The following is a 21087-nucleotide window of genomic DNA, read 5'->3' as shown; positions in this document are numbered from 1 at the left end:
TTGGTATTCGTTGTACATTCCATGAAGCTACCGAAGTGTCAGCTAATCCCAGGAGATGTTCCGGGGGGAGGGGGACAAGTTCATAGCAAAATAATATCAAAGCTAACATAACATAGTAATAACTCATTCTGTTATCATAACACAATTTGTTATTTCTAAGTTATTATACACACACTAGCAAATTATGTTCTGGTAGTATAATAAGCTATCAACATGTTATAGCACACAACTTACCAATAACATAATAAGATATTGATAAATAGATATTATTTGCTCTGATTATGTTATTCCCCTATACCCGAGGAGTCAATTCACGTCATGAGGTGACTATTATTGCCAACTCACAACTGACAGCTTTGGTATTCCTAGGGATTTCTCAACTTCCATTTCCAATGCCACATGCAGTTCATATAATTTTTAATGTTTTAATATTTTTAAATAATAATTATTGATCGTGTAGACACTTTGATTTTCACCTTCTTTATTTTTTTTATTTTTTTTTTATTTTGCCTTTTGTAGCTTTATTAAGTTGGTTTTGTTTTTGATTCCCTCTACTGGATATCTTAATTAGAACAGGTTAAAAGTGTTATTGTCGCTTCCTGTTTTTATCTTCAGATTTTTGTTTCTTTAGGAAAAAAAAAAGATCTTCGTTGTTTAGTGTTTCTTGTCACTGAGATTCTAGAAAATGTGTATAGTAAAAATGTAGTTTTAGTTACTTCTCTTGTTTTCTTTTTTCTTTAAATAGATTAAGACATATACATCAGTCTTTGCCGTATTTTCTTTTTTAGTTTCCACGTAACATGTTTCTTTCCCTTTCCTTTTGTGTACCATTTTTTTCCGCCATAAAAAATCAACAAATAACATTTTAAGTGAGTGTACAAGTATGAGTCCGTGTGTTTGCTCGGTTTATACGTGTGAGAAAAAAAAATGCTGCCAGTGAGTGCTATTTCGTTTGTTTTCGTAGTAAGCAAATTGTTATTATGTTTAGTAGTAAGATTGGTTTCTACCATTTTCATTAAATAGTGTTACTCGTTGCAATATAATAAACGAGCTATAAAAGCTAAAATAAACAACATTGAATTCTGATTTTTCTTTCCGTACCTTTTTTTCTCTACCTAGAGGGTTCTTCTTAGTGGACAAACTTTTTACAAGAAACATGCTATTGTTTTGCTTGGGGCGGAAGAGTTCACTCCAAAAGTGTATAATAATCGTCGTGGTTTGTTGTCGTTCAGCAGCAATATTTCAAATGGGCGAACCTCAGTGACTTCAATTGAAAATGTTCACCAGCGCAGTTTCGCCCTTTTGAAATGTTGGTGCCGCGTTGATAGAAAATAGTGTATATTTTATTTTACTTCAATATGAGAAAAGGCAACGCGTAGTGTTAGGATTTAATGTTTTGATTTGATTTTCACTTTCGAATAAGGCTTGAAGCGTGTTATCTTCTGTTGTAAGAATATATGCAGTATGTGTGTGTGTATGTATGTATACGTGTAAGTTGTGTGTAGTTGTATAATTGAGTCACTTTTACGCCGTGGTTCTCAAATTTTCGTGACAGTTGCTTATTGTCTAATGTGAGAACCAGGGGTCCGTACGAAGTATTTTCTTACATTTATAAGGGTAATAGCAATAATATAAGTAGACCTTTCTTTTGTTAAATACATAATAATTATAAGCATACATATATAAAGGGTGGAATGTTAGTTGCTTTTAGAGAGTTCTTCCATCTCGTGTGTGGGAAGTTATTTTCTCGTAATAAATGTGATGCAAAATTTTCGTTACATAAATAAATTCAACATATCAGTTGATAGGAACCAAATAATTTCTTCGCGTGCAGAAATTTGCATTATTCTTTCTCGGATTTCCGAAAGGACGACAGCTTTTTTAAGTGAGTATTGATCGATTAGGGATAACTATTTGTGGCAACGGTTAACATGTAGTATTTGACTTCTGAAATTAGGTGTTGTAATGAGATTGCAGATGGGAAGTCCCTTGTTCTTCAATTTTCCTTAGGACAATGCATTATCCGGATAATACAAATGGCTATTATTGGTTGCTAATGAAAAATTGATCAAAAATGCTTTATTTCGGAATTTGGGCGTAGTCCCAATTTTAGCGACAGTTGAGAAAAGCTGATCTAGATTTTTCCAAAGTACCTACCTTCCGCAACCATACTACAACAATCTGTGGTATTAGACAAACAGGTTAACCAAAGAAAAATAATAGAGTAAGGTGGATCAATTAGGTTACAATTTACGATGGGTCATCTATTTGATTTTTTGACAACATCAACATACTCAATGTAGCATTAAAACAGGTTTATAAAAGCAAAACACCATTGGGGTTGCACTGAACCTGTTGATATTGATAAACAAATAAATTAATAAATGTACTAATTGACCCATCTTATCATACCTTACCCTATTACCATTTTAGGTACAACATTCTCGACTAACCACTAACGATTAATGTGTACTTTCGTTTTGAATGTCAACTCTTGAGTTTGAAAGTCTGAATGCCTAATCCAAAAGTTGACTATCAAAAGTGATTTTTAGTAATCTGACGAATACCGAAGATAGTAAATCAAAAAGACTGGCAACTCTGCCAGAAAACAAGCGACAAAATAAGGTAAACACTGAAAACGAATCTTACTCAGAAAGTGAGTCACTTTTACTAATTGAGTAAAAGTGACTCACTCTCTGAAGGTTAGTTTCGTTTTCAGTGAAACCATCGCAAACCATTAATTAGATTTTGGCTTCTTTGCTATCGAATTCGTTCGGAGCTTTTACCTATAACCGGTAGATGGCGATATAGTGTCTGTCTCTTGCCGTTTGTATGATAAAGCGTGAGATTGGTCAGTCTTTGTGACAGATAGTCCTACTAATACTCTGTATTCGTTGGCTTGCAGGAGCGGTTCATAAATAAAACTGTCAGTGCTCTATCGTTAGCATTGGTTTCAACAACCATGTCCTTAAAATTGCATTTATTAAAGCTGAATTAATTCAGTGTTCGTTCAAAATCAACAAATTAAAAAAAAAAAAACAACATGTGTAAGGCTAGAATGAAATCAAACATTTCTAACGACGCGAATGTGCATTAGGGTGCCAACGAAATGTATGGTAAAAAAGTGACCATCGAATTTTTCAAACCGACCATACACAAAATGTTCATTGCTTAGCAAAAAGATCCTATGCAAAATTTGAGCTTGATTTCCTAAATTTCATATACTCCTCACTTTAAAAGATTAGTCAGATGATAAAAGTTCAAATTTTGACGATTTTTCGCCACCCCAAATCCTGCCCGATTGGTCTTCTTTCGAGGCAATGAACATAGTGTATATAGCCGGGTTCAAAAACTTATTCATTGTCACCCTAATGCGCCAACTTCAATATCTGCATCGGTTACTGCCGTTGCAAGCAAGCGGAATAAATGCTGATGTTGATAAATCGAACAAACGAGAAAAAAAAGGAGTAGGATGATGAGGGTGGTTTGTGAGTGTCGCGGCGATTGATCGCCCAATAGGTTCTATAATACTGATTCGATATTGTTAATCGGTGACCTTCCTCGCCATCTGGTACGGGAAGGTACTACCATTTTGACCACAATGTATTATCTTACAGAGTGCTCCGCGCGCGTGTGTGTGTGTGTATGTGTATGATAGTGTGACGTATGTGACAATCCATTGATTGGACATTCTCGATGATTTTTATTCTACATAATGTGAGAAATACTATTATATAATATCTGTATTGCGCACAAGAAAAAAAAAACAAAAATATAAGCTGCAACTTACAAATTCTAAAAGTACTAAAACGTACTCTTTGGCTCATTAGTTTGATGAGTGAAGAAAGAAAGAAAAAAATACCCTACTGTAATTAATCTATTGTTTGTTCTGTGTTTTGGCGGGAATGAAGGATGGAACTATTGCAGTTTGTTGAGTCGTATGTGGTTTGGGAATGAAATTTCGACTGGTTATCGGTTTTTAATCTGTTATTGTTTGTTGCTCTCTTGGCTATAGTCGGATTCGTGATGCTTTTGTTCTTATCTCTAACTAACTTACTTTTCCTAACCCTAGAAAACGAACGATACTTTTTCTTACACACTATCGCACTTAAGCAGCTAATTTTTACACTTGGGAGGGGAATAATATCTGATGGAGCAAATTTATAAATCGAATAATAATCGCGTTCTCTCCTGTCTATCTCTCTATCTGGTTTCATTCTGTCTCTAGCCGTGTGTGTGTGTGTTGAGTATCTCAATCCGAAATGTATCGCAATTCGATATTCGAGGTGATTCCCTTCGTTTCTATCATTCCCATGCAATGCACATCTGCATGCAAAAAACACTGGCCTATACCGATATCACTTCGAACGGCTCGAATGGAGCTGCTTTCAGATTGGATCCAATCTATGTCTGAGTCTGGTGGTTCGAGCGTTCCGCTTTGTACAGAACTATTTATAATTCAGCCCCTCGCCCGGAGGGGACCATATAAATACATACAAAAGAAAGCTGTCTAAATTTGTCCGTAATTTACCGTCGTTCTCGGAATCAACCTTCCTACTTCTACTAGCCTAACCAACATGAACAATACAACGAAATAATACGACCTGGCTCGGTGTAAGTACTTTCCAATAATCGGAGAGTGTGCTTAGGCGCTTAGGGCAGAGGAGCCATCTAAACAAAAGTAGAGTAACCAATGATGCCAAAGGCAAAGCGAAAAGTTAGCTAACTCACCACCTTTTTGCTCTTCTTCAGCAGTTTGCTGCCTCCTGCCGAGGAGGACGATGACTGGAAGCAATGCAGGAAGTATAGCAATACTAGCACCACTATTAGTGCCAAAAACGCGCCATAGTAGATGCTGGCGGTTTCGATGTGAATCTTGGACTTACGCATGCTTAGGTAAGTCCCATCTAAGTACTTTGACTCGCACCGTTCACCCATGAATCCGTCGGCACATTCGCACGTTGGCATCGTCGAGTTTGCGATCGTAAAGTTGTAGCACTTGCCACCGTTCAGGCAGTAGTTTTCCTCGAAGAGCAGTGAGCACTTGCCCATCCGCATCAACTGGTCCTTGCTGTTACCGGCATTACTGCTCGTCCCGCCGGGGCTACCGCTGCCACCTCCAGGTCCGGGTCCACTACGGGGATCCGTTACCGTGGAGGTCGTTTCCGACTGGGCTTCGCTGATCGTCGACGTTGTCTTCGTGGTTATCAGGGTGAATGTTGTCGAGTCCCCATTGCCATTGGTGGTCGTAATCTTTGCCGACGAGGTCGTGATGACACCACGAAAGTGTGATACGGGCCGCGGGCGCGATTTTGGCATGGATCTGCTCGAACAGCAGTCTGCAATTAAGAACAAGGGAAATGGTTTGATTGGATTACTACAGTAAGGTAGCTGCTGACTATTAATTATAGACTGGTTCGGGAATTAAAAGAACACCTAATTTAGAATCGGATCAAATATTACAAATAGTGCTGGTTGCTTTCTTATGTGCTAATTAGGGTGGTGAACGGCGTCGCCGTACACAGTAATTTTTGTTTAGTTCTTTTAATTTTTCAAAAATGAAGAGCCAGGTAGGGATATTCAATTGAAATGTCAAAATAATGTACAATCGTAATCAATTTTAGTACTAGTACGTTTTGCAGTATCATGTGCTATATTTTTAAATGTGAGATTTCTAGGTTTTTTGATTGCATTAACTTCCCATACTGTCACAAATTCTAGGACCCCCTCCCCTCAAAAGTGGACGTCATATTTGAATTGGGTCCTGCATCTTTCATAAATTTTCGTTCCAGGCTTTTCAGAATTGTATGGGCTTGGTATCTGCTGCTCTTCTTCCGTTCAGGTTTATGTGGTGTTTACATCTGTGCTGATTTGCTACCGCTAGTGTACTCGAACTGTACTAAAAAGTAGCCAGTCTAATGTAAACAGGGCGTCAGCATCGTCAGCATCTACCTGTATGCGATTTCAGAAACAACTGAAATTTGTGCAATTTGGTTGAGCTGGTTGAGCTAGTGAACAAGCGTATATGTAAACACCCCATTACAGGGCTAGTAGCGATCACTGCTGTTCACCATGTTGAATAAAAAAGTGACCAAATAGTGACTAAAAAGTGACCTAAGAGAAGGCGCATTAAATAAATGTTTGATATTTTAGACTTATTCAATTATTATCTCATTAACACTTATGTACGATATGAACCTTTAAAGCGAAAGATTTAATAGACCAAACCCACGGTATTAGTCACGGTGTCTACTAACTTCAAAAATCTGGAAAACCGGGAATCCTCAGGAATTTTTTTGTTTCCTTAAAATACCTGGAAGGCTCCATTTTCATTCACACTTTGAGCTTTAAAGATTTACAGTGGATTAATAAATTTAATAAAATAAATATTTTTTTTTTAATTTTGGTTTCGAAACATGCATATTTCCTAAAAAAAAAAACAATTTGAATTAATTTTGGACTTAAAAACTATAATACTTCAAGAAATTTTCAAGAATCTCGATTTCATGTGAAGCCTTAGTTTTAAGTAGAATTACAAGAAAGCCTGAATTGAGGCAAAAGTAAATTTTAATGAAAACTCTTAGGAATTTCTGAGGAGCACAACTCCTGTGAACTTTACCAGAAAATTCCAAGGGCATTCTGAGGATAATTTCATAAAGTTTGTGGGGGAAAATGAATCCGGAGCACAAGTCCTTGGACATTTTTTGAAAATACTAAAAGGAGGATTATAATTAAATGTATTAATAATTTCGGAAAATAAATTCAGGAGAGTTTGCCAAACAAATTATGAGAAGAAATCGAAGGAATTTCTGAGGAGAAATGTCAATGAATTTTTAGGGCACTTTCAATGTGAGTAGAATTCCAAGGGAAGGAGTGAGATTGAAAAGGAAATATGAAATGAATTCAATGAATACTCGGAGAATCTTTCCAAAGGATTTCTAATTGTGAAGAATTTCAAGGTAATTCAGAAGAAAACTAAAAGAAAATTTTATTCTGACGATAGCTTCATCGAGATTTTGAGGAAATCTCCGTTGAATAAGGAATGGACTATTTTGAGGTCTTCAGAACCACTTGAAAGTTCTCAAATTTTTCCTGAAGTTAATGAAATTGACTTGAAGTTCTTTTGTAGTTTGATAAACTAGCGTGATGCTCACAATACTTCTCCTCAAATCCGGAACTTTATAGGACTTCCTAAAGTTTCATCAATTTTTCTAACGATCATGAATCTTCTTTAAAGGTATAATAATTCACTTTAGTTATCTAAACGTCTTTAAAATTTATGTGACTTCTCTAATGTTGACTGAACTGCTATGTTCTTTTATGAAATTCTCAAAACTTCTCTAAAGTTTTTGCAGTTCTCATCAAGCTTGTTGTACTGCGCTGAATTTAATTAAATCGTCCTGAAAATGTTTAAACTTGAGTGAACTTCTGAACTTATGCGAAGACCTCAAACAACTTTTTAACGTCTCTGAAGTTATCTGAAAATCTGGGAACTGCTTCAAATTCCCCACTAATTTTCTAAAACTAATTTTCGGAGCTTACTAAACTTCTTTCAAATGCTCCCGCATTTTGCTAATGTTCATAAAATTTCCTGAAGTTCGCGGATCTCATCTTAAGCTCCATAGATTTCTATGAAGTATTGTTTCTGAAGACCACTGTTCTTCTGTGCAGTTTTCGAAGTTTTTCTAAATTTCTGGAACTTTTGTGCTCCCGCAATTTTCATGAAATTCCAACGAAATAATTAATATAGTTCTAAGATTTTCACTGCAGTTCCTAAGATTTTTTTGAAGTCCATAAAACTTCCCTTAAATTATCGACATTAATTTAAAACTTCTTCAATAGTCTAGACTTTCCTGGTGCCTAAATGATTACTAAATTTCTTTAAAGTTCTCTAGACTGCAGTGAATTCATCAGTATTTTTTAAGAACTCGCAACTTTACTAAAATTAATTAACTTGCCTTGAAGTTACAAAATTGTTCCTTAAGCATTATAACCATTATTAACACTAGCTTATTTTCTCTGAACTTATCTATGCTTACCTGAAGTTCTCCAAATTTGTTTAATGAAGTGTTCTTCTCAAAGAATAAAGAAAGTTTGAGTGCTTCTAACTATACGTTTATTCAGGTTGACATCTACACTTCGAATCACTCATTTTTTCCATCTCGGTCGCAGCTGTAGGTTGCTGCGATTACTTGAATGGAACATTGTGATTACTTGGATGGAACATCTCCCCTCTTAGTTCATCCAGTAGTCCTCGAATCTAGCTGGTAAACGAGTCTGCCGGTGTTCCCTTGTTGCTGGCGGAACTGGTACTGGATCTTGCTGTGGTGCCTCACTATCATCCGAAAAATACTCCGCCTCATCACTTCCAAGCTCTTCATCAACTGGACCAAGTTTGTCGGGCACTGCAGCCGGTATCGTTGCTGGAACGGATGGTACGTCTAGGCCAAAACCGTTGAAGAATACCGATAACAGACTAGGACCTTGGCTTGGACTAGGATCTGGACCAGATTCAACCGCACGTTGCTTCAGTTGATTGGCATGAGAACGGATGAGCCGCTGATTATCCTCCAGGAAAACGTTGTAGTTGACTTTTCCGACACGCTCGATTACTGTGGCAGCCCATTTCCAGGAATTTGCTTGATGGACTTGAGCATATACAGCATCACCCGGAACGAACTGCCTCGAAATCGCTCCATGCTTTTTGTTGAAACGCTTGTTTTGCTCATCTGCTTTCGGTTGTGCTGCTGATGTACGGTTGTGTTGTGGTAGCAGCATTGACGAAGCTGTGCGGACCGGTCATCCGAACATTATTTCTGCAGGAGACTTTTCACCTAGGTCAGCCGTTGGTGTTGACCTGTAAACTTGCAAAAACGTCTGCAATGCTTCCTCCAGTGTGTCTCCTCCCGATCGAATCTTCCGAAGAGAGCGCTTCAAGGTGTCCACGAACCGTTCTGCTAACCCATTTGATTGAGGATGGAATGGTGCTGTGAGGACGTGATGAATGCCTTGATTCTCACAGAAATTCTTGAACTCGTAGCTGGTGAACTGGGTACCATTATCTGAAACGATGGTTTCTGGCACGCCAAATGTTGCGAACGTTTGAGTAAGTAGCTTGGTTGTTGTTCTTGTCGTTGTGGTTTTAGTTGCGTATACTTCGGGCCATTTGGTGTACGGGTCGACAACTACCAGGAAAAATACGCCGTCCACAGGTCCTGCGTAGTCAATATGGATGCGTGACCACGGCTTATCAGGGATGGGCCACGATTCAAGCGTTGTTTTGACTGGTGCTTTTCCAGCAGTGCAGCAGGGAGTGCATTGCCGGACGAAATTCTCGATGTCGTTGTCGATTCCGGGCCCGTAAACGAAACTGCGTGCAATAGACTTCATTCGTACCATGCCGGGATGTCCGCGATGAATCTGCTTCAGGATTTGCCTTCTGAACTTGCTCGGAACGACTATCCTGTCGTGAAACAGTATACAGGCATCGACGTTAGTGAGAGACTCCCGCCTGTTGAAGTAGACTCGAATCCCTGGATCTTCGACTGATCGTGCATCGTTTGGCCAACCCTCACGAATGAACTGCAGCACCGCTTGTAGTGGTTCATCTGCCTGTGTTGGACTTTTGATGCCTGCGAACGAAACTGGTACCTGCTCGATAGTGTTTTGAATAATGCTCACCATGTCTTTTTCTAGGGATATCGCTGCCACAACGTACTCCTCTTCGTGCTGCTTAGAACGGTCGATGAGTCTTGACAGCATATCGGCGCATCCGAAGTCGTTGGTAGACACGTGCCGAATGTCGAAGTCGTAGTTAAGAAGCATCAATGCCCATTGTTGAAGTCGATTTGCGGTGTGCAAAGGAATGCCCTTCTTCGATCCAAAGATTGATAACAGCGGTTTGTGATCCGTGAGCAGAGTGAATCTGCGCCCAAGGAGGTACTTGTCAAACTTCGTTACCGCATATATTAGTGCAAGTGCTTCTTTTTCCGGCTGCCCGTAACCTTTCTCCGCTGGAGTGAGGGATCTTGATGCGTGCTGGACTGCCTTCAGATGTCCATTAGAAAATTCATGGAAGATGACTGCACCGATGCCCGTGCTGGAGGCGTCCGCTGCTACGATTGGTAACTTCGGGTCGTAATGCGTCAGCAACATATCGGACTGCAGGACTTGCTTGAATTGCTCAAAAGACCGTTCGCAATCGGAATTCCACTGCCACTTCGAATCCTTCTTGAGTAATTGGTCGAGAGGATGACGAAGTTCATGGATGTTGCGCACGAATCTGCCGTAGAAATTAACGGCTCACAGAAACGATCGCACTTCGGAAACATTGGTGGGTGCCGGAATAGAGGCGATGGCTTGAAGCTTCTCTGGATCCGGACGGATGCCGTTTCGATCGACGATATGCCCCAAATATCTGATTTCGGTTTGGAAGAAATGACACTTTTCCCCTAGACGTTGTAGTAGCTTGTCTAGTGACGCCTTGTGTTCCTCCCAGGTTCTTCCGAAGATGATAGCGTCGTCGAGAAACGACCGAACACCAGGAATGTCAGCTATCATGCTGCCAACCAGTCTTTGGAATGTTCCAGGCGCTGACTTCACCCCTGGAGCGAGCCGGTTGAATTGGAAGAGGCCTCGATGCGTGTTTATGGTGAGGAGCTTCTTCGATTCTTCATCTACTTCCACTTGCAGGTATGCATCGGAAAGGTCGATGATGCTGAATATGGTGCTTTCGTTGAGCTGTGCGAAAATCTCCTCCGGGGTAGGTAGAGGATAGTGGTTTGCTTCAAGCGCTTCATTGAGTCCCGCGGAGTAGTCCGCACAGATGCGAACTTTACCATTCGGCTTGCGTACTGCTACAATCAGAGCGGCCCACTCTGAGAAATCGATCGGCGTGATGATTCCCAGAGACTGAAGACGTATTAATTCTGCATCCACCAGCGGAATCGTGTTGAACGGAACTGGTCGCTTCGAACAGAAAACTGGTTTGGCGTTAGGTTTGAGGAATAACTTTACCTTGGTTTTCTTGCAGTGGCCTAGCTTCGGCGAAACATGGTCTGGATACAGCAGAAACTTGATTGCAGAGAGTATCGAACGGAACCGACCACAGGTTGAACATGTCGATCCAATCAATACCCATTACGTTGAGATCTGGTGATGACGTTATGAAACACTGACCACGCTTGACCATGTAATTGAGGACTGCTTCACAATGGAATTCTCCGATGAGAGCGAGCGGTCCACCAGATGCGTTGGAGGCTTCGATCGATGATGGAGTTAGCTTTGGTCGTCTCAGTTGCTGCCAAGTTTTCTTGGAAATCACCGTGATATCACTTGCAGAATCCAGTTGTAGCGAAGTCATGACACCGTTGATATTGATGGTCACATACTTGCGTTTCCGGTTGCTGTTTGCGATGTGCTTCACGAAAATTCCCTTGACTTGAGATCTGGGACCGGCCTTCTTCTGGAACTGCTTCTTCTCTCGAGGTTGAGTTGAAGAGTCGCTTGAAGACTTCTTGATGCAGCTACAGTAGCCTTCTTTATGACCGATGCGGTTACATACCTTGCAGAGATGATCAGAAAATGGACAGTCACGGACGTAGTGCATCTGATCACACTGCCAGCATGAAGTACGAGGAGTGGACTTGCTTTCCGTTTTCAGTGGACGACGCTGGTTTCCGGGTTTCTTCTCCGAAATGCTTTGGACCGAATTCTTCGAACTTAATGGATGTTCGATCATCGTAGTGTCCGACTTGATGTTGACAAGCCACTGGAACTCGTCGATCAGAGTTTGAATTGTCACCGGAGCATCAGCCGTTTTACCTTCAATCCGGGATAGAAGCCTTGGTCGAATGTCCGCGTAGCGTGGTGCTTTGAGACCACAGACGAAAATCAAGCACTTGAAGTGATCAATCTTCAAATTCTGGAACTCGAACTCTTCACATGCCCTGTTGACTTTTCCGCCATAGGTGATTATGTCGTCGGCCTCGGCCTTGAGTAGCTGCATGTACTGGTAGCGTTTGTGGATGCGGAGGTCTGTCTGTCGAAGATCTTTGTGAGTGTCTTGACGGTATCGGCAAACGTGACGTCCTTTGGTAGTTTCGGAAGGATGTAGTTGACGTAGCGACTGTGAGAGGACGTGTCCAACTTCCGGAGCAGAAGCCTAACTTTTGCTGCGTCGTCCAGACTTCGTGCGTCGCTTTCAAACAAATCCGAGTAACGGGCAAACCATTTTTCGAATGTGGTGCCGTTCTCCGGATCGAAGCAGAACTCGCTGATGTTCGTCGACAGGGATTCCAAAACTTGATCTGGGTTTGTTGCTTGTGGAACGGCCAACCGCTGGAGAAGCTGTAAAATCGCTGCTTGGAGTTCTTCGTTTGTCGCCGCCATCCTTCCTCGGTTCGATTCTGGAATTTCTTGAACTTGTGAGCTTCCAGAAAAATCCACTGAAGTGTTCTTCTCAAAGAATAAAGAAAGTTTGAGTGCTTCTAACTATACGTTTATTCAGGTTGACATCTACACTTCGAATCGCTCATTTTTTTCCATCTCGGTCGCAGCTGTAGATTGCTGCGATTACTTGAATGGAACATCGTGATTACTTGGATGGAACATTTAATAATCCTGCAATTTTTTTGATATATATTCATAATTCTCTGGCGCTTCTGACGTTTTAAGATCAATCATAGAATTCTTGGAATAACCTAGAATTCCACGGAACTCCTTGTAAGTCGCTGCAATTTTGATTAAGTTAATGGGATTATTCTGAAGCTATCTGATCGTCCTCGAAGTACTCTGTCGCTGAATATCATTAAACTATCTAAAAATATCTAAATTTAGTTCTCTGGAATTTCTTGAAGATATCGCTGCTTGCTAAAAGTTCTCGCTTGGAACTTCGTTGATGTTCTCTAATCAATTTAGCTAAATTTTCGCATTTTTTAAAAGTTCTATAAATCTCAATGATATGACACCCTATGAGAGTATTTTATCTCACGTTTTCTTGAAGTTTAAAAATTTCCAGGAGTTCTCTTTTTGCTGAAGTTTTTGGAAAGTCACTGAGTATCTCGAAACTACTTTAAGGTTTCTAATATGTCCTTGCACATCATGGAACTATTTTGAATTAATCTAAATTTAAGATTATAGTCTAGTCTAGTCTAGTCTACACATACAGAATTAATCTAAATTTAAGATTATAGATTTTAAACTGCTCCAAAAGTCTGGACTATAGTTACGGGAATTGCTCTTAAGATCTGAAATTGCCCAAAGATCTCTAGATCTAGCTTTTTAGAGGTGCTTAGAACTTCTTAAAAAATTGCATAATACCCCTCAAGTTTTCTAAATTTCTCAAGTTGGCTTGACACCTGTGAAGTTCTCTGAAATTCTAGAAACTTCATAAAAGTTCCTGAAAAGTAACGGATGCTAAAAGAACCGCTTTGAGGTTCTTACAGCTTCCAGTAAGTTTCCCATATTTTAACCGTGTTAACTTCTCTTATGTTCCTGCAGTTTGTTTATAGAGCTTCACTGAACTTCTCAGCATTTACTTTCATTCCTCAGAACTTCTCCAAAATTCTTACAATTGTTGTAAAGTTAATGGGACTGCATTGAAGATTTCTAATCTTTCATAAAGTGATTTATAAACTTGAAATAAATCATTTGTTTTTTTTTTATTTAATTCTGGCACTTTGAATCTTTTCAATATCTCGAACTTGTACATGGAACACGAAACTTAAAGACATTGAATATGTTTAGATCTTGGGCTTACTTACTTGGAAAACTCAGGTTATTTTATCCAGAAAAATGAGTAGACATCCTGTATATAGAGAAAGATGATTAAACGTCACAACGCAAAGAATAATCAATCTTGAAATAAATTCACGCTAAAAAAGTTGAAAATAGTGACTTTTTACAAGAAAAAGTGACTTTAGTGAATTGGCCTTAAAAAAAGATACTTTTTAGTGACTGACTTGAAAAAAGTGACCAAGTCACTAAAAAGTGACTCGCTACCAGCCCTGCCATTAGTCTCTGAGCTGTGAAAGTAAATCTGCATGTTACGGAAAAAAATCATTCTGCCTGTCTCAAGAATTGTTTCTCAAAAATGTGTACACCCCTGGAAATTTGCTCTCCTTACGCTCCTACTGACATATGAAAATCTTTTTTTGTGCAACTTCCGAGCATCGATCAGCTCCGACTGCTGGACTATACAATATGGTAGAAGCGATTTGACAGAGCACGACTGTCAGGCTGGAGTTGACGGTGGATGTTATTTGGCAGAAGCGTTTATCGCCTACGACTTACGACCCCTGGCAGAGTGAAAGCTGATGACCGAACGGACAAAAGATTGTATTAATTAACTTGAACCTGCCGTTCGTCAGGATTCTTCGTGAGAAAATCAATTGACGAATGTAGCAAGTTGATGAAGTACGCCCGGTTCAGAAATACTGTTTCATCCCTCTGCAACGTATTTTTGACGGTGATAGGCAGTCAAGCCGAGCTGAAAACGAAATGGCCAAAAACAACAATCAGGTCGGTCAACTCACTCACATAGTTAATGCTGCTACCCCAGGTACATCTGCTAGACCGACTCATGATCGCCCCTCAAAACACCGTCAAGGTGATACGGAAACACCGACTAAACCAACTACTGGAACAAGAGTCATTGGAACTAGCGATACGCTCGCTGTCAATGCACCATCAAACCTGTTTTGGGTTTACCTTTCCCGGTTTCACCACTGTGTTAAGAAGGATGTGGTAGAGAAATTTGTTCGTGATGGACTGCGAACGACTGAACCAGTTAAAGTTGTCTCATTAGTGAAAAAAGGCACCGACCCACAATCGACCCTGAAACTTAGCCACAGGGGATTGTGTACAGTGATTTCGAGGATACTCATGCGAAAAACAATGTATGACTGCCTCCTGATATCCCAGCACTCCCTGCTGTTCCAGAGACTATTCCCGGTGGCTCTCCAATGGGCACACCGTTTGGGACACCAGCACCTCTCGATATCTTCGTCTTCTTCTTCTTCGCATTTCAAGCTTATTGCATATCGCATATTAGCTTATTGCGTGCTCTCGACTTAGTGTTCACTTCCACAGTTATTAATTGAGAGCTTTCGATGCCTGTACCATTTTTGCATTGGTATAATTGTGTGGCAAGCAAGTCCAATCATACTTCTATGGAATTGAACCCAACCACCTCCAGCATGGTCTTGCTTTGTACCTGCGCCTTTACCGACTTAGCTAAGTAAGGCCCTCGATATGCCAGCCCCTTTAGGTACACCCAGTATAACAGTCACCCCTTAATCACCTCATCTGACGAATCAATAATGCCTCCGAGATGCACCGTAGAAAGCCTTCGATAAACTGAACCACGAAATTGCGATCACTAAGCTTGATAGGCTAGGGATCGGTGGAAATCTTTTAATATGATTTCGTTCATACCTCACGGAACGCCAACTGACAGTTACTTTGGGTACTTGCCGCTGACCAAGCTTCTGCGCAAAGTCTAGTATACCTCAGGGTAGCCATTTGGGACCATTGGTATTTCTCCTTTACTTCGACGACGTTCACCATCACCGATTATCGTTTGCAGACGATCTGAAAGTTTTTCTGCGTATCCGCTCACTCGCCGACTGCCGTTCTCTCCAAAATCAGATTGACATCTTTGCTGACTGGTGTAGTCTAAACCGACTGGTGGTCAACCCAGCTAAGTGTACAATCATTACTTTCTCACACAAGAAACAACCGATTATTTTCAACTACAAACTACTAGGCACAACTATCGAACGGGTGCATTGCGACTTTGGCGTTTTTCTGTACTCAAAGCTGACATACTCACACCATATATCGTATGTCGTTGACAAAGCGTCCATAACTCTTGGCTTTGCCTTAAAGATTACTAAGAACTTCACCGACATTTACTACTTGAAATCGCTCTAGCGCTCCCTCGTACGATCTACGTTGGAATACTGGGGGCCGAGCGAATTGAATCAGTGCAACGACGTTTTCTTTGCTTCGCGCTCCGAGAATCGCTGCCATTTGATCAATGTCGAGCCCTTACGTATCCGAAGAGATGTTTTCAGAGCCTTAAACGTCACCGATACTCTGCAAGGAAGAATCGACTGCGAAGGACTTCTGCAACAAGTGAACATTAATGTTCAATCTCAATCACGATGCAACAGTCTTATGCTAAGACTTCCACTTCTTCGAACTAATTATAGCTTAGCCACTTGAAACGGAATATGCTTCCAAGTAATTCTGAAAAGACTATTATACGGATTATGAGTAGAATTCCGGGGAGAGTAATTCGTAGATTGAATACTAGCAACCGGCATGTATTTACCTTATCGTTCTTTCGATTACTTAAGAAAAACTATTTGAGAGTGAATGGCTTTCGAATCAAAGGTAAAAATGAAAACAGAATGACAATTACCATTACCGGCCACGCCCATCTTTTCCGTTACGGGGAAGACATGGAGTTCCGAGGTGAAATCCATAGAGAATTAGGTATAATACGTTCTAAATTCTAAAGGATATACCAAAGGTACCAAGGCATTTCAAAAGAAAATTATGGAAAGAAATTCAGGTAAATTCTCACGAGAATCATTAAGAATACGAGGACAAATGTAGAGTAAATTTCCAGAGTTTTCTGCACGGAATTTCTAAAGTATTCTGCACCGAATTCCAAGACTGGTATAAAGAATAGCGGACAAAATCATAAGATACAAGGGGAATCCTTAAAGTAACTCTGAAGATTACTTGAGATAAGTTGAGACAAATTCCAAAAAAATAATTTAGTTAAATCAGACAGAAATTGAAAATCCAGGATTAAGACATTTTTGTCCCGATTCTGCGACTTCTGTTTAGAACACATTCCATGATTCTGCTTGGTCTAAGAAAACTGTTCAATATTATGGGCCTAGGAATCCTGAACAAAACCGGGTAAATCCTGCGGAATTTTAGAGTTGGAATAATGATCCAATCATGCAGTGAATATTTCTGTTTCGTCATGCGAGATTAATGTTTTGGACACGAACCATAAATGAACAACAAACGACACGCTCTACATTTTTTTTAAATAACCATCAAACTGACCACACACAAAACCTAGCTAGCCACACAGTAGGTAACCGTCGATCAAGCTGTCAACAAAAATAGAGACGCAACGCGTGTGGCCGTGCGAACAGATGCACTCGCGATAAAATGCAAGACTGTAGATAGGTATGTAGTGCGTTGTTCACACCTTGGAGATATACAAACAGACAAACAAACAAATAAACTAGATCACTGATAAGAAAGACACCGTGCAGTCCAAGCCTCACAATACGCACACAAGCGCACTTGTGTCTGGGAAACGATCGTAAACAAAACAACAAACCCCGAAAAAAATGTTAACTAAAGCAGGAGAAACTCACCTGTGATTAACACAACTGATGACAGCATGATGAATAGTATTGCATAGAATTTTACTATATTCCTATTCATTGCTTATGAATGAAGAGAGGTTTGCTTCTCGGCGTCTTCTTCTGCTACTTTTGCGTCTGCTTCTGGTTCTTCTTCGTTCGGGGCTATCTCTCACGTACGTCGTCTCTTGCGCTTATATTTTGCTTCTGACACTTTGTTTCTTGTAATTTTTCACTTGGGGTTTTCTTCTTCTGTACTTCGCTTTCACGGTGGAGTCTTTCTCCGTCTTCGTTTTCTTCTTTTTCGCCGACGAGTCTCTTGCTCTCGTTCCAATGCACACGGCAGCAGGGGGTAATAAACTATTTTGCTTTTCTTTTAATGAACATGTACTCGAAAAAAAAAGAACTATACACAATTTTTTATGCACTTTTTTTCCTTCCGATACAACAACACTGCGCTGCTTTTGGGTGGTCAGTTTTTGCCTTCTTACGGTGAGGTTTTAGTAATTTAATTGACCAGAGGATTTCTTCTGGGTGGGTGGTGGTAGTTCACCTGTAGCACCGCCGGGACGCTTGTGGAATCGAGAACGCTGCTGCTGCTGTTGTTGCTAGATTCTTGATTTTGAAGTTGGCAGTACGATGATTCCGATTGGTTTGTGTTGTTGCTGTTACTGCTGACGGTCACACTGCGAACTGTTGACGTTGCAGCACTCACCGTGGGTAATCGAAGCACTTGAGGATCCCACAAGAACCAACAACTCACATTCCTGGGTATACCTTGATGGGCAGCACTGCAGACAGTCTCGAATTTCCTCGGGGCAGTGTGTCTGTGGACTCTGCCAGCAACAGCAGGAACAGGAAGTTGCCTTAGTGGTAGCAGATGACAACCAACGTTCCTGGATGGCAACAGCAGCATTCTCACAACGGCAGCCTAGCAGCAGTTGATCGTCGCCGTCGTTGTCGTAGCAGCAGTAGGAAAATCGATCCCGATACACTAGTTTCATTTTATTTCACACACTCTTTTCTCACTTGTTTCGGCAATCGATTCCCCCTTTTCTTTTTCTTGCTTCCGAAATTCTTCGACAGGGGTCTCTCGCCTCTCAACGCACTTCACACCGTGGCGAAAACAATTACATCTTTCCTCGTCACCACTTCTACTTCTTCTCTATCGGTACCGTGACCTTTCCAAGCGGCAACTTTGTCCCATGAATTCCTTCACTTCGATTCGGAAGTTGAACGATGGTCCACCAAATCTGTCGAGATGTGTAGCCCGAAAAGCAACGGGTATGACCGCTTCTTCACACACAGAAAAAACACGTTCGCGTGACTGTGTGAGTGCATCCAGCAGCAGCTCCTCCGGTGGTGGTCCCAAAGGCACGGACGACTGTGACGACCACGGCGGCGGCGGCGATGATGATGACGATCCGATGTCGGGGGTTCTCTTTCTGTGGAAAATAAAAAGGAAAAGAATATGAAAAAAAAAGTACGAAAATAATGACGGCGGTAAGCAGCAATGGGTTTCCGAAGCTACAGAAACCGAAAGAAAGCAACCCGCTAGGGGCGTAGCAAAGATTGACCCCTGTGCTGCAATGCAATGCTGGGATTGAACGAAGAGCAATCATTTTTGGCAACCATTATAGGTACCTCTGGTTTGTTCATTTAACCCACGAAGCAAACTTACTTAAAATTCTCCAAATTTCTTTGAAATACCCTGGGCTTTTCTGAACATCTCCGTAAAATACCCAGATTCACAAAAGGCCGAAAAACTCGAGAAAGCGACAAAGTGCACCTGTCCACTTTGTCGCTTTCCCGAGTTTTTTCGGCCTTTTGTTAATGTGTGTTTAATAAATTAAATTACATTCACACTAAGATTATTTTATCGAAATCAGTGAAATTTTACCTAAATCTCAACAACTGAACGTTCGGTAAACAGATCGATGATTTTTCACAGATTTTCTGTGATTTTTACAGATATTCGTTGAAAAATTACAAGACAACTGTGAAAAATCACCGAACTGTTTACCGAACGTTCAACCACAGACAAACAGACGTAACTCTTCATTGTGTATCTTCGTTGATGCAATTAACAGTTGATTTGAATATTATCAGTTCCGTGAACTACTCGCCGCAGCGCTGGCATCGGATCACTTTGACGTTTCTATATATTCTATAGAACTTTTATGCAATATTGTTTACGAGTTAGCGAGCAAGCTTGTTTTCCGCGAGAAGCCAGAGAGATGTCGTTACTGAGGTTATATGTTTTGAGATACTATGTTTTCAAGAACAAGTTTTTCAAAGAGTTACGTCTGTTTGTCTGTGGTTCAGCTGTTGAGATTTCAGTAAAATTTCACAGATTTCGGTAAAATAATCTTAGTGTGTTATTAGAGTAAAGGTACAATAACTATTATTCCGTATCTTCGAAATAAAATATGATGGAAGCTATTTAATAGCCATTCGATTTCCGCAATGAAAATATTAAAAAAAAACTTAAAATTTGGGTGACTTTATTTTTATGTTTTTCAGCTCTTACAACTGAGTCGCCTCGTTGAATGGTCTGCATTCACAAAAACGAAGGCATCTTGTCTTTAAATCTTCGTTAAACACTTCGTTTTTTGTGAATGCGGACCATTCAACGAGGCGACTCAGTTGTAAGAGCAGAAAAGCTTCAGATGCTGAATGAGAGAGAAATTGATAGTTAGCTTTATTTTTCCGGATGTTTGAGTATTCAATGACGATGATGGCTTCATTCAAAATAACGACGGATAAGGTGGCTTCATTCAAGATGGGAGGTATTCTCAAATCGAAAATCGTCATTAGCAGCGATATTGCTTTTGGTCCATTTTGCTGAATGTTCTAGTTACATCAAGGGGTGGTCACTCTACACACTTATTTTGTGCCAACATTTTTCTCGGTGTGCCGCAGCTGTGCCGGCAGTGCCAAGAAGTCATAGAAATGACCTTTGTTGGCTTGTGAATAATGCCTTGTTTGGCAACCCGGTATTTTAACAGCTCTTGTTTTTGTTTTGTTTTTCAATGTTTACAAAAACGACACGGACTCCAGTTGGGACTACACATTGGATGCAGCCGTCTCCAAGAATGCCTGCAACGGACGAGCTCCGTTGCTACACGATCCTAGCATCTTCGGTGGAAGGCCGACTCCGTACAATGAACGTCAATCATTAGTCAACCAGCCTTCTGGGGGCCGGTTAAGGAAACGGATTTGCACCGAATTTTTCACCACCTGAGTATCATCCGTCGGAAAACTGGAAACCAACTCCGGCTGGAACACACGTCGGACTGATGAAGGAATCAGCCAACTTCATTCAACCGGCACAGCAATAGGGGTCAGTGATAATGGCAGGGTGGCCAGTGAATTTTCATTTTGAAATTCCCGGTTTTTTCTCGGTTTTTCCGGTTTAAATCTTAAAAAATTCCCGGTTGTTAATATTGAACAAAAAAAAAAAACAAAATTGAACGCATTTTTAAGAACGTGCTGAAAGGAATTTACTGAAGGGATAAATGTGATTTAAGAAGATTCCCAAGATTGTGGGGCTTTTAAATTTGTGTAGAGTCTGAAACTAGAACTTTTTTCAAAATCTGCCACCTTCGTGATGCAAGATTTGGAGAAAAATAATTAAAATGTGAGATTTAAAAAAAAAAATCAAGATCACAGATTTGAAGGGGCGTTTTAA

General features: G+C 40.4%; 3 protein-coding genes across 3 annotated transcripts in view; all 3 read right to left on the bottom strand.

The window, feature by feature from the left end:
* The window catches only part of LOC135699133 (heat shock protein beta-1), a 560186-nt gene that overhangs the window by 162894 nt on the left and 376205 nt on the right, over positions 1 to 21087 (bottom strand). The gene's annotated exons all lie outside the window — the stretch shown is intronic.
* LOC135699066 (uncharacterized) overlaps positions 1 to 21087 on the bottom strand; it is an 89133-nt gene that overhangs the window by 47882 nt on the left and 20164 nt on the right. The window lies entirely within an intron of this gene.
* The window catches only part of LOC135699132 (protein spitz-like), a 43843-nt gene continuing 23167 nt past the window's right edge, over positions 412 to 21087 (bottom strand). The window contains exons 2-4 of the mRNA XM_065219351.1: positions 17409 to 18841; positions 4732 to 5339; positions 412 to 4671 (exon numbers count right to left, since the gene is read on the bottom strand). Coding sequence (XP_065075423.1) covers positions 4654 to 4671; positions 4732 to 5339; positions 17409 to 17478 — 696 coding nt within the window. The 5' untranslated portion in view covers positions 17479 to 18841 and the 3' untranslated portion in view covers positions 412 to 4653. The remainder of the gene's footprint in view (positions 4672 to 4731; positions 5340 to 17408; positions 18842 to 21087) is intronic.

The sequence above is a fragment of the Ochlerotatus camptorhynchus genome, unplaced genomic scaffold (assembly GCF_037179485.1).
Source record: "Ochlerotatus camptorhynchus isolate MF236.1 unplaced genomic scaffold, CSIRO-AGI_Acam_v1.1 ptg000102l, whole genome shotgun sequence".
Taxonomy (NCBI): Eukaryota; Metazoa; Arthropoda; class Insecta; order Diptera; family Culicidae; genus Ochlerotatus; species Ochlerotatus camptorhynchus.
This window is presented reverse-complemented; position numbering and strand designations above follow the sequence as displayed.